The following is an 18,277-nucleotide window of genomic DNA, read 5'->3' on the forward strand; positions in this document are numbered from 1 at the left end:
TACACTTAATAGTCGGTACATCATGTTCTGTCATGTTTTAAACTTGAACGCAATAGTAGCACTGTGCTGGATTTAGCTTCAGTTTTTAGATTTTCGCTTTAAAGTTTTCACAATTACGACTTTACAGACGAATGTCCTTCTGTCTGCAGGGCATGATGATATGACGTGTTTCTCTGCAGTATGGGTAGCCTAGTTGATTCTGGTCTTCTCTGTCTTATGAAACCCAGTTATTAGCCTACCTAGGTGGTAAATGTTAGTATTTATATGGGCATTTGGATTACTGGCAATGATTCTAGCCAGGAGTATGTGTGAGCAGTGAGTGGGCTGAACATGCTTTTCATGCAATATGCTGATCCTAAAGAGCCTGATACACACAAGTGTTTTCTACCCAGAAAGCATTGAGAATCATTCATTTAGGAAAGTCAGTGGTTAATTCTGTGATTTGACAAAGTATAACTAATTAACTAACTGCAGTCACACCCAGTTATCAGACACAATGTTTAAAGGGGTGATATTTATTTCTGCCAAGTAACGTTCAGTTTTTAAAAAGAATAATCAAAAAAGTACGAGATCCTGTGTTTGAATCCCTATGGGTCAAGCTTCAAAAACGTTGGAGCCTACAATTCCCATAAAGTAATGCAACGCAATAGCATCTTTAAAAAATACCTGCCTTCAGGTAAATGCCTACTTCTATAACTGTTAGAAGCATCAAGCCCAGGCACCTTTAAGTCAAGCAAAATCAAGCATAAATGGCAGACAAGAAAGGATGAATTCAAAAGATTTATTGTCATAACTCTGGGGAGGGAAACGGAGTACAAACAGACTCAGCAATACAGGCGAAAATAAAACAAAGAGAAATGTGAAAAATATTTACAACTACAATGTTTAGAACCACTCAATCTAATACATTACAATGTGGAATACCTGAAATCTAGCTGAAAGATGGTTTCTACATCATGAACTCACACCAATTGACATATGGGAGCTGCTCAGTAGGACTTACAGTTGGATCACAGAGGGTTGCCACGGGACGATTCAAATTTATATAAGAGTAATAATAATTAGAAGAGACCATTGTGGCCAATGTTGCAAATGAATCCACAGGGATTAATATTTGCATGTAAGTGCAGAAATACCTATATATGTAATATATATTTCCAAAATATATTATATACATCAATATTGCAATATAAATTTAAAATGTACCACGATGCAGTATTTTATTGATATCTCCAAAAGGTCTCAACACAGTCCCGGTTTATATAGTTAACCTTGTTTGGAGTAAAGCCGCAGGTGTCATCAATCCTAAGCTAAATCAGAGCATCTAACTTATTTGAGAAGCTAAAATTTGAATTCTGTTTCCTCTGGAGAGTTTCCTCTGTCCTGTCACAGACAACATACAATCACCTGGAGACATGTGCCTGGCGCATTGACAAATTATCCCGAGGTTAAACTAACAAATTTGGAGTTGGACGTGCACCAAAAGCAACTGCATACTGTGCTTAGATAGTTAAAATAGGGCCCTTAGATGCCTAACTCAGAGGCCACTGACTGAAAGGTACTTGTATTCTCCTGACAGTCTAGAATTCAAGAATAGGGATTACAATTACAACTTAATAGTTAACTTAAAAGATAAATAGTCTCAATAGGTAAAAACTCAAACACTTGTAGAATGAGGTGTGGTCTCACAAGAATGTATTTACAGTACAAGTTAGGTGTGGGCGATATTACAATATTAGATCGTGAATGATTAAAATGTCTCAACGATCTGCCTTTTCAAAGAGATAGTTAGTATCGTGCTACAATACACAATCTATCAGTTTCTTCTGTGGCTACACACGCAGTTGACAGCTGCTCTGTCAACATCGCATGTCAGCTGCCTCGCTGCCTGCGCCCTTCGCTGTCTACAAAGGCAACACTGTAACTGTTGGCCATTATAAAATTAACATTTAAGTTCCCCGTATCCCCAGCTGCTTTGCCTCAACTCTCTGTGAGTTACGGAGTTTGCTGATAAACAGAAAGTGTTACTTGTTGCTAAAGTTAACTAGTTGCTGTTACCTAATTAGCTCAGTTAGCCTAGTGGTCACAGCTGACTGGCGCCGCATCGGGCACCAGAACAAGCCGAGCGAACAAGGCAACTAAACTCAGCAGCCTCCCGGTAAACACGGCATGAACGGGACCGAACCCAGAGACCAACAAGGAATATAGTACTGAGGTGATTTACAGAGTTTCTTGATGAATATATACATTTACTTTTTGCTAAAAACTCAGTTCACCGTGCTGCTAGCTGCCCTATTAGCTGAGTTAGCCCCAGGGTGCCAAGAGCCAAACCCAGCAAGAAAACCCTCGGTCCTGTACTCCGTGTCGTCAAACTGGCCTCTGTCGGTCTCAGAGGGTGTGTTGGGTCCCGGTCCGGCCACAGTGTTCACTCACTGAGAGTCAACCAGGCTGCACAGAGCACAGAGTCTGCATGACGGGGTAGGGGCGTAAAACACATTCAAGCGATTGTTTATTGTAATCGCCAATCAATATTTGAAACTAGTCCCTCCCTAGCTTTGTGTTTTTATGCAGAAGCAAATATCACATTAAAGGCAAAATCAAATCAAAAATGTTTATATTAAAATCTTTAAAATGTTATAAGAACAAAATCAATCAATTCTTTTTTAAATGAACGTTGGTCTTAAAAACCAAAATGAAAATGAATCGTGATAAGATTGTGAATCGTGATCCTGGCTGAAATAAATCGTGGTGATATTTTTGCCATATCGACCACCCCAAGTACTGATGGAGTTTTGACCATTCAAGTCCAGAAATTTAACCAACAACCTTCCTGTAACAACGGCCACACATATCAGTGTGTATCATTCTTCTTCTCCTCTTGGCGGTGAAAGCCCATATTCTGCTTTCTCACCAGGTCAGCATAAAGGCCACCTTTCTTCAGCAGCTCATCGTGACAGCCCTCCTCCTTTACCATCCCGTCGTTAAGGACAATTATATGATTGGCCTTCTCTACAACACTCATCTTGTTCGATATCAGTAGCACGGTCCATTTGTTGATTTGGTTTAACAAAGCTTGGTGAACCTGTTGAGTACAATCATGACTTGGTATTACATGTGGAATAGTAAACAAAGAGCACATTTTGAGAAATTCAAGAGTTTCCTACCTGGTATTCATTCTCTGGGTCCAAATCACTGGTGGCATTGTCCAGTATCAAGATTTTAGGACATCTGATTAAAGCTCTGGCAATGGCAATACGCTGCTTCTGGCCTCCGGACACCTGGCCTCCCTTCTCCCCAGCATCTGTCCCACAGAAGGAAATGCTGTTATTGTGCTTATGTATCTAGTTAAGTATCTTTTGCATTAGGTAAAACCACATGGCCAAAGTGCTGTTGTTTGCAAGCGTGCTTAATTAAATTCATCTGTCCTTTCACTACTGTCAGCAGGGTTTCTGTTATATTTAAGACTGTTTAAGACCTTTTTAATACAACATAGAATGCAATTTATTGCCTGATTCATAGTCATACCAAACAAAGGATGAAGGAAAATATTATAAATATATATTATATATTTACATTTCAATACTGCCAGCAGTAAATAACAATAATTCCTCTTTATGTAAACAATAAAATTAAAGCGTCCTGGGTAACTGGATACATTACCTATTGACAAGCTACTGTAGTTACCAGTAATACTTTTTTTGAGGAATCTAGATTCTATAGTTTCAAGACCCACTGATGCCCCGGTACCCAGACAGCCTGAAGGAATAAGTTTTCCCACTGCTGAGAAATGTACCATAGCAGGCATTCATTCCATCATTGTACTAAAAGTAATTCAACATTTTTCCTAGGGAATAACAAAACCCCCTGTGAAGAACCGCGGATTCGCTCTACCATATGCTGGGTTTGTGGGTCGAACCTGTGTCGTATCCATTTGACAGATCCCTGATGAAATCGTCGGCCCTAGCCAGCTGGGCCGCCCTATACATCTCTTCATCAGAGGCGTCCTCGTAGCCATACTTGATGTTCTCCCGCACAGAGCGAGCAAACAGCCTACAATCTTGGCTCACCACAGCAATCTATTAAGAAACAGGATTAAGAGGAAACACCAGTGAGTGCGTAACTGTTAACTGTGAGAATTGTTTACAATGAGGGCAACAGCAGAATAAAAATAGTTTTAGTTAAGTGCCTTTGCAATAGTCCTGTGACCAATGACCAGTGTGTGATAACACAAAAGATGTGTTAGGTGAAAGATAAAACAGGAGCAAAGGAGTGAAATTAAAGAGACATTCAGAGTAGAAACTTTCAATGAACGGTGGTTCACCTTTCTTCTATCATTATCGTTGTGCCGCTTGGGGCAAATTTAATTTCCGTTTTATGGTCTTAGCTGCAGAATTCACGTATGTATTTGTCATCTTGAATTTTAGTCAATTTTTGTGGTACAATGACTTGATAAACCCCTAAGGTGTCAGTACTGCCCCCGCACAGGTTGTTCAAAAAAAGAGTACCGTAATTAAGCTTCTTGATTCCCAGTAATTCCCCAAAAAATGGGCTGGATAGAGGATGTCAACTGAGGTCAGAGTTAGCATTACACTTCATTGCTTTAAGGCAACAGATTAACAGCTTCTGTGGACCATTTCTGTGACTTTGTAGCCGTTCTGACCCCTAGTGGCCACAAATCCTTTAATTTAGCTTTAAATGTGCCCTGTGGACTTTTCTTATAAACAAATAAGTTATGTTTACATTCAGCATCGCATGCATGTTATTATTGCAATCAGTGCTTGTGAAATTAGATGAAGATGTCAGCTAAATGCTTCAAAAATTCATATACAAAATGGAAAAAATGTCTTGTGACAACCCACCTTGTCATGTAAATACTTGTCTTTGTAGCTTTGCAGTGGTTTCCCATCCAGTAGGATCTCCCCTGCTTGGGGCTGGTAAAATCTCTCCAGCAGCTTGACACAGGTGGACTTCCCTGATCTGTTAAGCCCCACAAGGGCGGTGATTTGGCCTGCCTTTAGCTGCAGAGACACGTCCTGGTACAAGAGAGAGGAATAAGGTGAATTGGTCAAGAGTTGTGTTAGTTAGTGTGTTAAATTAGTTAAATTTTAAATCTAATAAAAGCACTGGAGGTAAACATACATACATACCTTGAGTACAAGATTATTCTCGTCTGTCCTGCCAGAATAAGAAAATTTAACATTTTTGAATTGAATGTTTCCCTCAAGATTTTCGGGTTCCAATGTGCCCTCTGGGGGTACTTCAGGTTTGCGATCCAAATATTCAAAGATCTTCTCAGAGGCACCAACTGCCTTCTTCACCTCTGGGTAATAACGCATGACAGCCTGGAAAAGAGGTGGTAAAATGAGGAACCTTTTAAATACAAACTAAATTACGTGTTCTTTTAAACAAAAGAATCTGCCAACTGTAACTCTGCAGTAGGGGAAACAAGTGCAATATGAACTCAGCAAAAAAAAAAACGTCCCTTTCTTCTTTTTATGCTCACACAAATATTTACACATGTTGAGTTTGCTAAAAATAAAAGCTATTGAAAGTGAGAGGATCTTTCTTTTTTGCAGAGTTTATATGTGTGTGTATATATATATATATATATATATATATATATACATTCAAGCTTATTCCCTTTATCTTGGCCTGTGGCTCACCTCAACAGCAGAGGCAAACTGTAGTTCATAGAGGACGAATGAAACCAGGTCTCCACTGCTAACAGTCCCCCTAGTCACGAGAGTCCCTCCATAGTAAAGAATACACACCTTCAGGGCCAAAGTAGTCATCTAGAACAAAACAATGGTTCACACATTAAAGAAACTGTGTTAAATGATATTCAATTGTGCATGTATTTTATTACAGTTTCTGGCTGTACACTTCTGGCACACACATTTTTTAACCTTGATATAACCAAGAGAGGCTCATTGATATTAAAAATCTCCTTTCCAAGAGCGTCCTGGCCAAGATAGGCTGCCGCAAGTTGTTATAACCGAAATGCTAGAGTGATACACACATCTTCAGGCTTTAAAATATCCTGTCAGCAACGTCTAGGTGAACTTGCAGACACTACATGCAGATTTGCTATGTTCTCTACGTTATCCCCCACTGTCTCATACTTACAAACATATGATAAGAAATCAATGCACACTTTATAACCCAGTTCAGTATTCAACTTACACTGTTAGCCCAGGTAGAGGCTGCATAGGCTGCTGCTTCCTTTTTATTAAGGGCATATGTATCCTCCAGCCGCAGTCTGTACCTCTCTGTCTCACCATCCTCGTTGGCAAAACTTCTCACTGTCTTCATGCAGGAGAAGGTCTCTGTGGCCACCTGGTTGGCCTTAGCCAGTGACTCCTGGACCTTTGCAGCAATTGTCTGAAACATGGATAAAATAAAAAATAATTACTGAATTTGAATTTGTGACAATTTGATATTTTACAAACGTGACTGATGAACACGATCATAGCGGCACTGGAAATATTGTGACAAACATGATGTCACATTGTCTACAACGTACAACAGCTATTTAGTCTATCAGCATCCAATGCCTGGGGTTATTTAACCTGAAATCTTTTTTTTGGTCAGCACAACAAGCTGTTAGCACAATGCTGACATTTACCATCTTATAAAGCAGCCCACAGTTAAACCACAGCAATTAGCTTAAAGATGCTAAAATGTTACTTAGCGCTGAAGGGAATTCTCTGCAGGTTCATCACTTCCAGCAACCCTTTTCAATTTGCACACAGTGTTTTCATCTACTGTTAATATAAAATACTGATTATAAACTAAAGAATGTGGGACATTTAGGGAACCCCGCTTTACCTGGTGGAAGTGTCCCGTGAGCTCAGGTATGACCCAGATGATGGGCAGTCCCATGCAAGTCAGCAGAGACATTTTCCATGACTGGCTCACCATGAAGAATAAGAGGAAGCCAAAACGTGCTGTGTACCACATCGCAAGACTTAGTTTCTCACTCAGTGCCTCGCTCATATCGTTGGTATCCGTGGTAATGCGGGACACCAGTTCACCTGAAAAAAGAGTTGTGATTCAGCCTTGCCGAAGAAATTACATGTATGTGTATGTAATGAATATGTTGTTAAAATGTTGTATATTCTGGATCTCCAACAGCCCACACAATTAATGTCAAGTTTATCTTTTAGGAAGTTCAGAACAATAAGAAAACTGAGCTTGGCCTTGATATAAATGTAAACCGTGTACCAGAAGTGCAAAAAAAAAAAAAGGTTTAGGACCTACTGTATATGGTACTCTTTCCTTTAAAAAAGACTTTGTGCTCCGTCAGTTGTATGTAAAATATACAAAGGATTTACCTGTCTTAGTGGCCTCAAAGAAAGCTATCTCCTGTTTCAGCACAGCCTCGAAGACGGATCCCTGCACTGAGGTGTGTATGTGGCTCATGGTGACGTTGTACGTGAGGTCACATATAAATTCAAGCACAGCACTGAAACATACAACAGAGGCCGCATTACAGTGTAAAGTACCCAAAATTACACTACAAGGATTTTATTACACTACCACATCTACTTTAAATTATTAAATGTATTTTTTTTATTCAATTGAATAGTTAAATGTGTGTACAAATATTCAAAACAAATCATCACCTAAATTCCTTCTCTAAACCCAGAGTTCGGTGTTATTATCTGCATAAATTGTCATTTAAAATAATATAAAATAAAGCACATAAAATCAAACGGTACCACTAGAGTTGGGGTTTGATAACATTTATTGAAGCTGGATTAAATATGACTCCAGCATCAAAACTACAAAATTGATGGTTTGTGAGATAGAAGACTCTGAGCTTAACAAATTCAAGTGTTACTTTAACTACTTCATTAAAAAGGTTACATTACCTGGCAATAGTCATTAGCGTCATGATTGTGATAGCCTCTGTGAATGCATCAGGTGCCTCTTCATTTATGATCCAGTCAGCCACACGACCAGTGTACTGAGGAATAGCCATCTCACCTGAGAAGTTCACATTATCACAATATTGATCTTTGGGGGGCAAAGGTGTCAAGCTAACTGCTCTTAGATCAACATAAACAGTCATCAGAGTCAGTGGAGTGGTGAACTATTGATGGCCTATGGCCTACTGAAGCTACCATTTATACATAACTATCTTTATTTGCCTACTAGTGTGATTTAATATACTGAATTAGGTTACCTACAGAGTAGCCATAAAAAAATCATATATATTTTGAGGTGGCAGCTGGAATGAAACTGCCAAAACTAAGTATTTAATTTGTGCAAACAAATTAACCAAAACATGGGAACTAATTGTATCTCGTGTGCATGCAATAGCATAGCACAGTCATAGATGTAGTTAAATGTGACATCATTATGTGTATTTTTTCTCTCTATGGGACAATTTTCAGCTCTGCTTGAAAAATAGCTCATTCCACAGTTGAGGCAAACAGTAAGCTCTGAATAAGCTCTACTAGAATAATCCCATTTAATTAACACAACGTACTTTGTGAGTGAGGGTGCAAACAACAGATCAAGAACTGCTGGAAATAACTCTAAATCTCTGTAGTTTCTCTTGCTTACCATAAGAAGAGAGGACCACGAGAAACAGCACAGCAACAAAGCGCCCAAGATACGGCTGCATGTAACCCATCAGTCTCTTCAGAGAGGTACTGGTGTCCTCTCTGGGCTTGTCAGAGGGCACCCTCGTGAACAGAGATGAGATGTATCGACCACAGGTGAGCAAAAGAGATGACACATATCTACTCCAGTAGAGCCATGCCACTACTGTCACCACATAACCCTGTAACACCTGCAAAACAAATTTAAAACAAAATTATTAAATGAAATAAATCATTAAATGCTTCAGGTGATTCTGAAAAATGTTAAAAGCAAAAGCAAAAACGTTTCTGAAATGGTGGATTTCTTGCTCTCCTCAGACTGGTTTGGTTTTGGTTTCAGTCTCATTCCTGTTCCAGGCTCAACAGCGTCATTCCAAAAAATAATAACCATACCAAGAATTTTGATTCTTGCTGTGAGAGGTTATAAGATATTTATTTACAGCAAATGCAATATATGTTTCACTGAAGTGAGTCCATTCTACTTCTTTCTAAAACAAATTAAATGTTTGCTCAAATGTTTGTTTAAATATTGCTTTCAATGAAGATTCATTCAACATTTCACAATGTTGTCCTCAAGAACACTAAATAGGGGAAGCTATACTGTAAAAATATTAAAAAAACATATCCAGCTAGCAGATTAACTATATACTAAATAAATGTATATGTTTTTAAATGCAAAGACTGGATACTTTATTTCATGCCACTACTAAATGAATACTTTGTTTTTTGTTTGCTGAAAAAGCCAGAGTAGGACATTTTTAAACACTTTATGGGCATCTGGCTTTATTTTAGGCCTAAAGGTAAAGGTGGTCAACCAGTAATCTAACGGTTGTAAACAATGTATAAATAGGCTACTTCATTATAAGTAAAATGTCTCTATTAAGTTAAAAGTACATACGTATTTACAGCAAAATTTAAAGTAAACTTTGCTGTAAAAGTAAAAGTAAATGTACTTTTAATTCAGTAGAATACCCATGTTGGTATTTGATTATTATTATTATTATTCATTTTAATGTTGTAGCTGGTGGATGTGGAGCTAATTTCTACTACATTACATTTCTGAGTATTTGTATACAGTATACAGGGCTATTATTGCTTATCAGATATTTTGTATATAAAACGTTAATCTGCAAATGCATAGTAGAGTACAGCATATCCATCCATCCATCGTCAACTGCTTATCCTGCATACAGGGTCGCGGGGGGCTGGAGGCAATCCCAGCTGACACCGGGCGAAAGGCGGGGTACACCCTGGACAGGTCGCCAATCCATCGCAGGGCCACACATAGACAAACAATGTTGTGTAGTAAAAAGTTGAATATTTCCCTCCGAAAGGTGGTAGAGTAAAAGTATGCATTAACATTAAAATGGAGATACTCAGGTAGAGTATAAGCGCCTCAAAATTGTTTTAGGTACAGTACTTGAGTAAACTTCAGTAAGCTAGTTAGTTACATTCCACCACTGGCATCTACACACATCATCTCTGGTAAGTTCCCTTGAGCAAGGAACTTTAGCCACTTCCACACCATCATTTTTAAGGCACCCATGGTTATTTATCATTTCTTTTCCAGGTTTAGACAAAAACACATTTTGGCTATAGAACTTCCCAGCGTCTGAAATTAAAATCTAGCAATTATTTCCACCAGCACGCAAACACACTATGGTGAGGGAACCACAATGCATCATGGGCCCAGCTCTGTCACCCTTACAACATACACCTACAAAGGCGTCTGCTACTGTATCTATGTAAGCCAACCTGCATCCAACCGTGGATTCAAACACACCAGTATTACAACCAGGAAACACAGCCACCCACCCTTTGCCAGGAGTGCCACCCCCACAGTTCCTCCATGGTGGACTGTCCAAGCGCACAGAGAAGAGTGGTGTACACTGGGAAGTGGAAGCAAAGGACCCCTAAGCTCTGTAGACCCTTGAAGCTCCTCATCCAGGGCATGCTTCCAGGGTAGGTGAGGGTGAGGAGGGTGAGGAGGCCAGCCCTGGTCAACCCTCCTCCCCACAGGGTGATGAACGGATGGGAGAGGAGCAGAGGTGAGAGCTGGGCCAAGCGGATGGCGTGCACCACACACACATCCAGGCACACGAACAGCAGAGGGAAGAAGTAGCTCATTTTCTGCATAATGGTTAGACTCTGTAAATACAGTGACAAGAGAGGGTCAGTCACACACACAGTCATGTTTCACGTGTGGGGCTAACAGACGCCTCCAAAACAGGAATGAGGCACATTACTTATAAAGAGGAACACGTAGAACACAAAGCTAAAGTTTTAGCCTGCTTATCAATTTGTTAGTATCTAAACTAGGCCAACAATATGCCCTTCGTTGATAATAATTTACTTTCACTTTGCTGCAGGTCTTCTGCATTACTTTCATTTCCATCTACACTGCTGATTTCTTTGAAACAGTTTGACAGTTACAAACCGACATAAACACGAAACGATTTTGCAAAACACTCAAAAATGCAATAGTTATTACTACAGTATCACTCAGTAATGTAACGTTATGCCAGCACAGTTTAACGTTAGCTAACTTATTAGCCTTACAAAATCCAACTTACATTTACCTTTGATGTGCCAACTTCGATGTGGCGGATGTTTAATATTCGCCTGAGAACGTAAAACGAGACCAATATTTCCCCTAACAGACTAGAACTGGCAATTTAACTATTTCCAACCGGCTGCCTGAAGCCTACAAAACGTCGACCGTGGTTCGACTGTCAAACTGAAACCGAAAGTAACTATTTATATTCTTTTTACAGCGGAAAGTCCCTTTGTCTGTCACGATGACAGACGAATACGAGCAAGGTATGTAACACACTTTGCTGTAAGTAGTAGGCTATTATTCAAAGTACTACGATTATCCAGAGATACCCAGATCCATATCGTCTTGTTGCAGCCTACAGTGGTAATATAATATGCCTGGTTTGAAGCTAGACCATCTCCAAACAGTCCGACAGTGACATCATGTGACGAGAAGCTGCCACTCTTTATTACCTCTATCCCCACATCAACGTGTCTATCAGTCCTACAGTAATATTTTTATAATGGGTATTAAGAGTGGTGGAAAAAGTATTCAGATCCTTTGTTTATGTAAAAGTACTAATACCACACTGTGAAAATACTGCAATACTAGTAAGTCCGGCATTCAAAGCATTACTAAGTCAAATGTATGTAAATATTATCAGTAAAATGTAAAAACTCAAAAGTAAAACTACTCAGTATGCAGTAAAATAGTCTCTGTCAATGTGTTACTATTATATGTGATGTTTTGAATTAATATTACGTGTGTAGCCTATTAATGTGTATGTTGCATTTTACTGATTACATTTTTGAGATTGTCCTCATTTTAACTACTTTATATAGGTTATATTTTAAGCGCCGTTGTCCTGTGAGAAAACATTTTTAGTCCTGTTTTCAGCTTTGTGAGGATGCCTTTTTCCAGTGGATCCAAGGGGTTTTTTAATTGTATATTTAGCATATTAAGGAGTTTATCAGAAAATTTGGAGATATGTGGTTCTCACTGGACAGGACAGGTGTCCGTAAAGTGGAGTACACAGTTGGCTATATGTCTTTACTTAGATCTTTTAATAAAGATTTATTGGTTTATTTATTGCAATCTTACTATGTAAACCATTCATTGTACAATGATTAATTCTATCTTTAGTTTTCAGTGAAAACAGGTTTGTTAACCCCTTGGATGTAAGCTTATTATTTATATAGTTACATTGCTTATTGCTGTTAGCCTTGCTTGTTGTCCTTGGACGTTTGTATTGTTAATGTAATGTGAGTAATATAAGTTATATCTACGTGTCTGTCTGTCAGTTATCGTAGGCTGGACACAGAACAGGAATTGAAAAATGATGCAAAAGATTTTGCAGAATACCTGGGTTATGTAGCTTGTTTGCAATTAATTAATCTACCAAAAAAATAATTGACAAGCAATGAATCTTTTGTTGCCCCCTGAGGGTGCATGGCCCCAAGACAGTTGCCCTCTCTCCCTTGTTGGTTATCTTTGCCTTGTGATGTGACCTATTATGACAACTGAGGGAAAGAAACCCCCAGTAGAAACTTTGAACTCCCTGATAGCTTCCTTCCTTCCCCCTGCTTTCATGTTAGAAGGATGGGTTGTGCAAAGCTATAAATGTTCTTACTGTTTTAAGCAGAGTGTTTGCAAGACCCTATAAATCACTTGTACTTAGAATATGTTTCCTTTTGTGCATACAAAATACTTAATTAAACTATTTAATACCTAATACTTAATTGTGAAAGGAAAGCCTATTTTAATAATATAGTGTATACTTGCAATAGAAAAGGGCCTTTGTCACATTTCAGAAGTCTATGAGTTGTTTCACAAAACAGTCATTTCCTCTGTAAACATCTGAGATGGTGTCATTTAAATAACAGTTTGAGACCATTTCACAAAAAGCAAAGATGAAAGAAAAGTTTGAAAGATGAATACACAATTGTGCAGCAGAACTCAGCCCCATTAATCATGTCTGGCCCCCACAGATTTATCTTGGAACCATTGGATTAACGTACCTATCTGTATATAATGTAGCTCAATGAGCTAAAACAGTAAAATCCTTCAGTATGGATGCATCAGTATTGACAATCAAATGATATATTAGCCTATAATATAATATGTCAGGCAATTTTTCAGCATAACAAGTACTTCAAACATTTTGCTGATAATACTTGTGTACTTTTACAAAAGTAAATTTTAAATGCAGGACTAGTAAATGGAGTATTATTAGGTTCATGTATTGATACTTTTACTTAAGTTTATGATGTGGAATCTTCTTCTTCTTCTTCTATGATGCTTCTATAATCTATATGTTGCTGATAGCAATATAACAGCAGCCATTCTGCTGCATAATGTGTACTTTTACTTTTGAAACTGAGCAAAGCTACATTTTGCTGATAATATTTTTGTACTTCTGCTTGAGCAAAATTTTAAATGCAGGACTTTTTTGTATCTCTGTGGCTGAAATAGAGAACTTGCTTCTTCTTTTTTTTCTACCATGAAAGCCAGTGCGCATGCTCAGACATGGCAGCTGCCAGAGGGAAGCTGCTCAGATCCGACAGTTAAAGATATTTTGCAAAAAAAAAATTCTGAGTTAACTGAGCTGACAGATGTTGTGTTTGACTGTCACAGCCATGACGGACTAAACAGCCGGCAGCGGGTGAAACTTGTGATCTGATCTGGATGGAACCGACGGGTCTACGAGACGTTTTCAAATGTATAACACTATGTAAGCAAACACGAAAGCCGAAATTATACGTATCCTTTTAAAGAGGTTGTGATAGTTTAGCCTGGAAGAAGAGTTGCTAGGAATTACCTACACATAAAGTTAGTGAAATAACTAAAATGACCACCAATACAACCGTTTCGACGTACCTTGTCGATGATTGTCAGGCCTGCAACGCCCACTACATCTATGTAAGCGACAAAAACATCTGGATTTAGACACATGCCGCTGTTGTGTGCCGTTAAAAAATGGATGAACAGCGGTTTAAGGGTCTGACTGGCCAAACAGGCTGAATGCTAATCACTAAATCTGCGTTTTTAAAAAGCTTGCTGTTTCTTGTGTTTTAGCCATTGCAGCAATGGAGGATATTGGTCTCCTTCCCAAACCCACAAATGACCCCCCTGTTCACAGACCCACAGTCACTGAGACTTTTGGGCTGCACCACATCCCACCAGGTGTGTAAGAGCTCAGACAGGGTCTCTGAGTGTCTGACTGTGATGCTTTTAAAAGAAAAATAACAGCAGTAGTTTGCATTTATTAACATATTGTGTGTGTGTGTGTGTGTGTGTGTGTGTGTGTGTGTGTGTGTGTTTGTCCTATGTGTCATATTGGGCTATATAAATAAAAGTGACTTGACTTGTGCTGTTTTATCCAGACCATCTGCACATCACTGATGCAAGCAGGAAATCTGACATGCAAAAAGATGGACCGTCCAAAAAAAGGTCCCACTCGGTAATGACAGCAGAGCCACAGATTCCCCAGTTTCCTTCACAGAACGCAGGTCCTCTGAGTGCTGGCGCCGGTAAGTAACAGTGTGGTGAAGTTGTGTGTACGCTTGATATAACAATTACACCCGCATTTTGAAAGGGTTTTGTAGTCTACAGACATAAAAAATTATGATTTGATTCAGTCTTGTCAGGTAGCATTTAATTATAATTGTCAGATGTGGAATTTTATTCCTGTTCAAGCCTATTATTGATTTTTTTGCTCGTTTTTTTTCACAATGTTTCCCTGTATGTTTATATTTTTCAGATTTATCTGAGTCTGGATACTTATGGATGCCCATTTTGAATTGACTTAAAACAAACTACACACATTATGATAAACATGTACAAATGTCACAATAACTGGGATATAACTATATGTTTTTAGAGTACCTGGAATATATACCTGTACAATCAAGCTGGTTTCCATTCAAAACCAGCTTGATTTTCATTATGTTAATTACTTAAATTAAGTGTAATTTCAAAACAGGGCCAGCAAATACCACTTTCTTGCAATTATATATTGACATAATAGTTCGCTGGCAATGTCTAGTTTTCTTTGGATGGGATGTGTAGATTCATGTTCATCTCATGTATACAACAAAGTGTTTTTTTAAACTATAAGCAGAAAATAAATCTAAATATCATTAAAGTAAATAAACTAAAATGTTATTTCCAACTGGGCCAATGTACTTCAGATCACTGCTTCCAAAAATTAATCCAGAATTTTGTTTTTGTTTGTTTTTTCAGCACTCTTTAATACAGCTGCCAAAAATGGAAACACTAAATTGGATAAGACAGGTGCTGGCAGAATAAAAGCCAAAGTCACAGATCCATCAAAGTGGAAGCAAAACAAGCAGAAACAGCTGAGGATGGAGGGTAAAGCATACACAAGCAAACGCAAAAAAGACGGCAAGATTGTGACAAAACAGCCAAGAGCAATGGGACCAAGGTGCTCCTCGAACGCATGCCAAAAGGCATCGAACCGGCTCTGTAGTGAAATCAACGAAGAGGCCAGGCAGAAAGTGTTTAATGAATTCTGGTGCGACATGAACTGGACTCAGAGAAAACAGTATGTAGCAGGACAAGTTGACCGCGACCCCGTGGAAAGATCCCGGGCAGCGGGATCACAGTCGAGAAGATCAATTTCACTCCGTTATCACTTGATGGTGGATGGAAAAAGGAAACAGGTGTGTAAAAACATGTTCCTGTCCACTCTGGGGATAGGAGAGTGGTCTGTGCTCAACTGGGCACAGAAAGGAGCAACAAGAAAAAATGAATCAAATGAAAACAACTTAGAAAAGAGGCGAGCTGTCTCTCAGTGCCCACAGCAGAACCCTGCTTCTTCTGCAGTCAGTAATACTGTGGAAGTTACCCAGGGTAAGTTATGTTTTTTTTGTTTGTTTGTTTGTTTTTTGAGTCTTCACCATTTTTCAGCTACTTACTAAACTTAGTTGTAGGGCTGAAACAATTAGTTGACTTATCCATTAGTCATCTGACACCACAAGTAATTATTGACTTAACATTTAAAGGTTCTCACTCCTCAAATGCGAGGATTTTAGGATTTTCTCAATTTCATTGTGAATTTATTGCCTTTAGGTGTATAGCTGCTTAAACAAATAATTTCAAGATGTCACCTTGAACATTTGTTGATATCCTACAGACTACATTGATAATCATTTAATTGGAAAATAACCAGTAGATAGATTGACAATTAAAATAACTGCTAGTTGCAGCCCTGCTTAATGCACTAATATAATATAATAATAATATTAGTTAGTGCCATTATTTTTTTTAGCAAAAGGCCATAATTTTAGCTGTAACACTAACATGTGTCACAGTAATACCTCATACATGTTAATGACATTTCCCTGTTTTTTGCAGAACAAATTAATTCCACGGACAAAGACAAAAACAGGCCTCCAGAACCAGAGGGGCCGGCCAGAAAGAAATCCAAAGTTGCCAAGCCACTAACATGGAAGCAAAATCGACAAAAGCAACTTAGGATGGAGGGCAAACCGTACGTCAGCAAACGAAAGAAAGACGGCACGACCATAACTAAAGCTCAGAGGACAATGGGACCGGGTTGCATGTCAAGTGCTTGCAAAAGGGCATCCAACCGTTTCTGTGCTGACATCAGTGAAGAAACAAGGAACGAGCTGTTTACTAGATTCTGGCAGTGTATGAACTGGCCTCAGAGGAAGACCTATGTGGCCGGATTAGTCGACTGTGACCCGGTGGAAAGAACCAGAGCCCCATGGACTCAGTCGAGAAGATCGGTCTCGATGCGGTATCATTTGATAGCCAATGGTGACAGAAAACAAGTTTGCAAAAGGATGTTCCTCTCCACTTTGGGGATTGGAGAGTGGTCAGTGCTTAACTGGGCACAAAATCCATCAGAGCAGGACAATTCAGAAGCAAACGCCAAGAAGCAAACGCAGAGGAAGTCCCGTAAAGCTTCAGAGCATATAGTGCTGAGAGAGTTCCTCGAGAGGCTACCCAAAGTACCCTCATACTTCTGCGGGACGTCCATCTCTAAGCTGTATCTGGAGCCAGTCTTCTCAAACATGTCCGAGGTGTACAGGCACTACTACAACCACTGCTTAGAGAAGAAGACAACACCGCTCTCTAGGCAGGTTTTCTGTGCTGTATTTAAAAAGATGGATTTGGGATTGTGTGACCCCAAAAAGGATCAAGGGTGTTCTTACGGTGCTACTGGGAATTTGTTTAATGAGCTTTGGGATGAATACTGCATGGAAAGAGGAGCTCCAGGGCCACAACCAGAGAAAACGGGGAACCAGTAGAGAGGGATTAAGGACAAAAAGGTTCTCTATTGGAGTTAATTGCTATATTAACATCAGCTGTGTATTACTCCATTACTTACAACGTGATGATATAGATGTTTTGGAAAGTTTATTTTCCAGCACTGTGTCGAAATGGCTGGACTTTATAGTCTCACGTTTCATTCAGTCCTGTTAAGCATACACTGTGCTTGCTGCTTCCAGGCTCATGCTATCTGAAGCAATCCAGTTGTCTGTATGCAGCTGAACAGTTGTTTTCCTTAAGTGGCATTACTTAAACATATATGTTTTGTTTTTGTAATGGAGAAGGTTTTTTTGTTCCTTAAAATGTAAGGTCTTTTGAGATAATTTGTCAACCATCAGTTGACAACTAAGACTAAAACACAAATGTCTAATACTATGTGTAAAAAAAATAAACTAAAACATATTCATGTGTTCACTGTTTGGAATTTGTGTTATGTGAAAGGACAGATACCTTGCAAGGATTTGCAGCAATGCAAACTGCAAAGTTATTTGTTCTTATTTATATCACTGTGCTTGACAAATGGCCATTTGGGACCGAAATGTTCTATTTTCTTTTGTGAATTAAATGAGAACAAATAGAAGAAGTTCTTAAAGGCAGAGTACTCACAGTCAGTTTTTGTTTTGGACTCAGCAGCTGGACAAAACAAACCCTCCCACCCTGTAGCTTTTTACACAGTGAAATAACGGATCTTCCAACAGCTCACCTAACCCATACTGTGGAGTATTATTTCAAGCTGAGACACAGTAAGAGCTACAAATACGTACACACACATACACACGCACGCGCATACGGTCGTCACCCTCCTATTCTTCTC

General features: G+C 39.0%; 2 protein-coding genes across 4 annotated transcripts; one reads left to right on the plus strand and one right to left on the minus strand.

Annotated features, from left to right (window-relative positions):
- Positions 1-767: 767 nt before the first annotated feature.
- On the minus strand, positions 768-11,547 carry tap1 (transporter 1, ATP-binding cassette, sub-family B (MDR/TAP)). Of its 2 annotated transcripts, none has more exons than XM_038710655.1 (13): positions 11,189-11,547; positions 10,425-10,757; positions 8,572-8,800; positions 7,875-7,989; positions 7,335-7,465; positions 6,829-7,034; positions 6,184-6,381; positions 5,664-5,792; positions 5,148-5,342; positions 4,860-5,033; positions 3,917-4,076; positions 3,165-3,301; positions 768-3,082 (listed from the first exon to the last, which is right to left on the minus strand). In XM_038710655.1, the coding sequence occupies exons 2-13, from the start codon at positions 10,743-10,745 to the stop codon at positions 2,852-2,854; spliced, it is 2,226 nt and encodes a 741-aa protein (XP_038566583.1). In that variant the 5' UTR covers positions 10,746-10,757; positions 11,189-11,547; the 3' UTR covers positions 768-2,851. The 2 variants fall into 2 exon arrangements, with proteins under 2 accessions (XP_038566583.1, XP_038566584.1); XM_038710656.1 differs by having other exon boundaries at positions 11,183-11,547.
- Positions 11,404-17,875, plus strand: LOC119897096. 2 transcript variants are annotated; one of them, XM_038710658.1, is made up of 6 exons: positions 11,404-11,429; positions 13,780-13,876; positions 14,221-14,328; positions 14,529-14,675; positions 15,388-16,017; positions 16,522-17,875. In XM_038710658.1, exons 2-6 carry the CDS (start codon positions 13,831-13,833, stop codon positions 17,439-17,441), a joined length of 1,851 nt encoding a protein of 616 aa, XP_038566586.1. In that variant the 5' UTR covers positions 11,404-11,429; positions 13,780-13,830; the 3' UTR covers positions 17,442-17,875. The 2 variants fall into 2 exon arrangements, with proteins under 2 accessions (XP_038566586.1, XP_038566587.1); XM_038710659.1 differs by lacking the exons at positions 11,404-11,429; positions 13,780-13,876 and adding an exon at positions 13,911-14,064.
- The last annotated feature ends 402 nt before the right edge of the window (positions 17,876-18,277 follow it).

This window comes from Micropterus salmoides, unplaced genomic scaffold, assembly GCF_014851395.1.
Source record: "Micropterus salmoides isolate LMB-PRFRI ecotype aquatic unplaced genomic scaffold, ASM1485139v1 Ms_hic_scaffold_11, whole genome shotgun sequence".
In the NCBI taxonomy this organism is placed as follows: domain Eukaryota; kingdom Metazoa; phylum Chordata; class Actinopteri; order Centrarchiformes; family Centrarchidae; genus Micropterus; species Micropterus salmoides.